General features: G+C 45.2%; 1 protein-coding gene across 1 annotated transcript; it reads left to right on the plus strand.

Moving 5' to 3' along the window:
* The first annotated feature begins 1,222 nt into the window (after positions 1-1,222).
* LOC125511514 (stem 28 kDa glycoprotein-like) lies at positions 1,223-3,623 on the plus strand. Its single transcript, XM_048676904.1, has 2 exons — positions 1,223-1,728; positions 2,998-3,623. The coding sequence occupies exons 1-2, from the start codon at positions 1,304-1,306 to the stop codon at positions 3,380-3,382; spliced, it is 810 nt and encodes a 269-aa protein (XP_048532861.1). The 5' UTR covers positions 1,223-1,303; the 3' UTR covers positions 3,383-3,623.
* Positions 3,624-5,115: the final 1,492 nt, after the last annotated feature.

Genomic DNA, 5,115 nt, shown 5'->3' on the forward strand with positions numbered 1-5,115 from the left:
CTCAGTAAACTAATATAAGATGTTTTCAATCACTAATTTAATGATCTAAAACGTCTTATATTAGTTTATAGATGGAGTAGTTTATACCCTCCACTTGGCGAATCAGTTTATCACCAGTCTCGCTGTCGACAACTAGTGCTGCTCATGCACGTGAGCATATATTGGGTTTAGGCACCGCTGTCTGATCCACTTGACCACCGTTTGCAGCTGCAGCGGTGACTTTGCATGTTACGTTGGATCGTTGTTTTTGTCCTGCATGGAATGATGGCCATTGGCCGGGGTATATAGAACCATGCAGATTAGTACTAATCATAGTAATTAAGGAGTATATCCACTAGTATCTGAGTATCTGACATTCACTTGGCCACGTTATCGTTTATCCCAAACGGGCTACGCACTCAGCCAACATTACAATCACCGTGGCTAAACTACACTCCTTCAATTCCATAATTTAGTGCATATGGTTTTTCTTTTTTAAATCAAGTTTTACGAACTTTTACCAAGTTTATTGAAAAAACCGCCTACATCTAGAATACCTAATATCTATCATAGTGACCTATAATAGCAAAGATCTTTTTTGCTCTGGACTGAACGCTGATCTTTTATTCACGAAAATTTGTATACTAGTGCAAAAGAAAGTCAAGTTTATTCTAAAAAACCTTCTGAACTATTTTATGATTTTTTATTTTTCCTCATATAGGGTGTAGATACAATCAGGAACCAGGGGATATTTCCCTGCTACTCCATTCTTTCCATAATGTAGTGCATGTAGATTTTTTGAAAAATTAAACCGGACAAACTTTGACAAGAAAAGTATTTATATGTGAAAATATAAGTGATGATTTTTCGATGATATGCATTTGGTATTTTAAATGTTCACATTTTACCTATAAACAAATTCAAAGTTTATAATGTTTGATTTTTTGAAAAATCTATACACACTACATTATGAGATGGGGGAAGTATAATTAACTGAATTATTAGACTAACCGCATCAAGATCGGATCACATCACATGTATCCTATCCCCGTCGGTCGAGGACACTCTCCTCCAATCAAAATATCGCCCCAACGCACGCGCGTATCCCACGCTGTGAGGAATGCGAACCCGCCAATGTCACCAACCCCCTCCCTCTTTTGTTTTGTCAGTTAATTTGCCTCAAACTCACACTCACGCACACACCGTGTAGCTAGGATCGATCGATGCAGCTTCCCTTCTCCTCCCTTCCTATTTAACAAGCTAGCCAGCCCACGCTCTTTGCACCTCAGCAAGGGAAGCACCACTACACACGCTAGAAAAGGCGATGGCTACGACGACGACACTCCTCCTCGCCGCCGCGGCTCTCTTGGTGGCCTCCTGCAGCGCGTGGGAGGTCAACATCCGCATGCCGACCTCGCTGGACGAGGCCGTGGTGGCGCCGCTGATCCATGCGCTGCGGCCGCTGCTGGGCTCCGGCAAGCACGCCGGAGTGGCGTGCGACAGCTGGGTGCTGGGCGTGGAGGCGCACAACGTGCGGGACTGGAAGACGGTGCCCGCCAGCTGCGAGGGCTACGTCGGCCACTACATGCTCGGCAGCCACTACCGCCGGGACTCCAAGGTCGTCGTCGACCAGGCCATCGCCTACGTCGACTCCCTCAAGCTCGCCGGCAACGGCAAGGAGGCGTGGGTCTTCGACATTGACGAGACAACCCTCTCCAACCTCCCCTACTACGCCAAGCACGGCTTCGGGTACGTTTACGTAGACACTTTTCTATGCTACGTGTGTTCATCATGTACTCCTACTTGCTATTTATTGCAGGTGCATTTGAGCAGGGACTTGCACTGATCTTTTCATTCAGATGAAGTAAAACTCTGACCACACTTCTCTCAAAAAAAGTCAACTCACTAGCTAGAAAGCACCAGTATCATAAGATCTCTACTAAATGAAAGTGGGAAAACAAATGAAACTAGAAGTGGAAATAAAAATGCATATGTTAGACATCATTACGGTCACCTCCAATTAATCAGTCATTGAGACCGCCAACAAAACAAGAGCAAAACATACTCCATCCTTTTCATAATGTAATGCATATAGATTTTTTTAAGAAGTCAAACCTCATCTTACCCGTGGAATGCCAAACGTATATATCTTTATACTCATCATAAGAGATGTAGTTTCATATTTTATATATCAGGTATTCTAGATAAATAGTTTGCTCTATAAATTTGGTCAAAATTTGTAAAGTTTAACTTTTCAAAAAATTCTATATACACTACATTTTGAAACGGAGGGAGTACCATTACTACTAGAGTCAGAGATAAAGATGTGATGTGATGGGCATGTGATTACCCGAGTAGAACCGTACCTGTTGTCCACGTGGCTACTTTATCGAACGGTTTATTTTTCAACCGTCATTATCAACTGATTACTAGCTATAATTATGTTATCAAAGTTGAGTTTAGACGGATAATACTTATAATTATGTGAATATCTAACAAATCGAGGGGTTTGAGTATCTTTGCTTCACCACATGTGACGAAGCTAACCTTTTGTGTTGAAAGCCGAAACTCTGCAATAAGGCTTATTTTTCCGGGTAAAACATGCATTACTCAACTCAAAAGATCAGCACAGTCGATCGCTGCAATGGTAAACTATTTTATCAAAGGAATCAACAAATAAGCTGAACTCTCACGAGTCACAAGGAGGGTGAGCGAGGTGCACGATGAGATTAAATACATACAAGTTGTGAGTAAGTTTGACTCTTATTCTTGGTCCACAAAAACAGTGTCGGAGTTGGATCTCGCGGTGTGATATTAATTAATTAATTTAGACCCCCACATGGCCAACTTCATTATTTATCATCAGTCACGTTCGTCCACAACTACGTAGAGCATTGGGTTTAGGTACATGTTTCGGATTGCATAATTACTTTTTTTAACTGGTATGCATGAGTACTACACTAGCTGATATGGTTGAATCTGCCATTAATCTATCTTCATATACACATACGTGCGCAGAGCTACACCGTTCAACGCGACGAGCTTCGACGCATATGTGCGGGAGGGGAGCGCGCCGTCACTGCCGGAGACGAAGAGGCTGTACAACAAGCTACTCTCGGTCGGTGTCAAGCCGGTGTTCCTCACCGGCCGGACCGAGGACAAAAGGGCCATCACCGTCACCAACCTCCGCCGCCAGGGCATCTCCGGGTGGATGAACCTGCTGCTGAAGCAGCCCGGCTTCAAGGGCTCTGCAGTGACCTACAAGTCCGGCGAGAGGCAGAAGCTGCGGGATGCCGGGTACGTCATCATCGGTAACATCGGCGACCAATGGAGCGACATCCTTGGCGTGCTTGAGGGCGCCCGCACTTTCAAGCTGCCCGACCCCATGTACTACATCGGCTAGGCCACTCCGGCTTGGGCATGCCGCCATTGAGTTCTCGAATAAGCTGGACGCTCTTAGTTATATGCATGTTTAGTCAATAATCCCTCCCCAGTTGTTGCTTGGTTCATTTCCATTGTTGAGAACTTGAGATTAATTGCCATTATAGGATGTGTTCATGGAGAAGTTGCATGTTGCTTAATCTATGGATCCACGGTCCACTATTTTTCTTCTTGCGAGAAATTCATGGGCTATTCTTGTTTGATGTGTTGTTCTTCTTAAACTTTGCTCTTGTATTGATGATGGTGTAATATTACTAAATATTATTGATGGTGCAACTAATATCAGAGGTACATAATATTGTCACATATCTGGTGTCACTACTGAAGAATGGCACTTGCTTTAACCCCTTCATTAATGGATCAATTTTGACCCGTTCGAGGAAGGGATCATTGTTGGCGGTCACCAGACGCCCATCAGTGAAGCCTGGAGAGGAAACCAAGGAATGGTGGTCTAAACAGGTGTCCAACATGCATGAACATTAGAGCATCTCCAACGCATATAAATCGTTCTCTGGGGGCGAGCCGGCGATACAATCGGCGCTGGGGGCGGTTTTGCGCCCATTCGTCGCCCCCAGGCGCCGAAATTGGCCCATTTTTCGGTCAATTTTCGGCGAATAAGGGGCCCATATGGGCGAGAATAGGCGCATATTCGGCGTGGTTCGCCGTGGCTCGGCGGTGAATTATGAACATAAATATTTTTTTATCACATAGTTCATCACAGAAAAATCAAATAGTTCAACAAAATAGTACAACAACAAATAGTTCAATACAAATTATATAGTTCAACAAATAAAAACTCATATTTCATTACACGTCGCGCCCGGCGTCGCCCTTGAGCCTCCATAGGTGCTCCAGCAGATCATGCTGCAGCTGATGATGCACCTGTGGGTCTCAGATCTCCTAACGCATACTGAGGTAGGCAGTCCAGGTTGGCTGGTGATCAACTTCGGCTAGAGGGCCTTGCCTGTAGTATGGTTTAGTGTCAAACACTGGGTCTTCTTGCTCGCTTTCGATGCTCATGTTGTGCAAGATGACACAACAAGTCATGATCTCCCACATTTGATCTTTCAACCAGGTCTGAGCGGGGTACCGGACAACAGCAAATCGAGATTGGAGCACACCAAATTCCCGCTCGACATCCTTCCTGCAAGCCTCCTGAATCTTCGTAAACCAGGCGTTCCTGCCTCCTGGCACTGGTTTTGAGATGGTCTTCACAAATGTCGACCATCTCGGATAGATGCCATCAGCTAGATAGTACCCCTTGTTGTAGTGCCGCCCATTGATCTCGAAGTTCACCGGAGGAGAATGACCTTCAACAAGCTTGGCAAAGACAGGAGAGCACTGCAGCACGTTGATGTCATTGTGAGTTCCTGGCATACCAAAGAAGGAGTGCCAAATTCAGAGGTCCTGTGTGGCCACCGCCTCAAGTACCACACTGCAACCGCCTTTGGCGCCTTTGTACATGCCCTACCAAGCAAATGGGCAATTTTTCCATTTCCAATGCATGCAGTCGATGCTTCCAAGCATCCTAGGAAATCCTCTTGCTGCATTCTGTGCTAGGATCCGAGCAGTGTCTTCCGCATTGGGTGTTCTCAAGTATTGCGGTCCAAACACTGCCACCACTGTCAGACAGAACTTGTAGAAACACTCTATGCTGGTGGACTTGGCCATGCGCCCATAGTCGTCGAGTGAATC

Source organism: Triticum urartu, chromosome 5, assembly GCF_003073215.2.
Source record: "Triticum urartu cultivar G1812 chromosome 5, Tu2.1, whole genome shotgun sequence".
NCBI lineage: Eukaryota > Viridiplantae > Streptophyta > Magnoliopsida > Poales > Poaceae > Triticum > Triticum urartu.

Bases quoted from the DNA above. Each gene is read 5' to 3' on its own strand.
- LOC125511514 (XM_048676904.1), top strand. From the start codon at position 1,304: ATGGCTACGACGACGACACTCCTCCTCGCCGCCGCGGCTCTCTTGGTG. The intron at 1,729-2,997 runs GTACGTTTACGT...ATACGTGCGCAG, and splicing joins TACGCCAAGCACGGCTTCGG to AGCTACACCGTTCAACGCGA.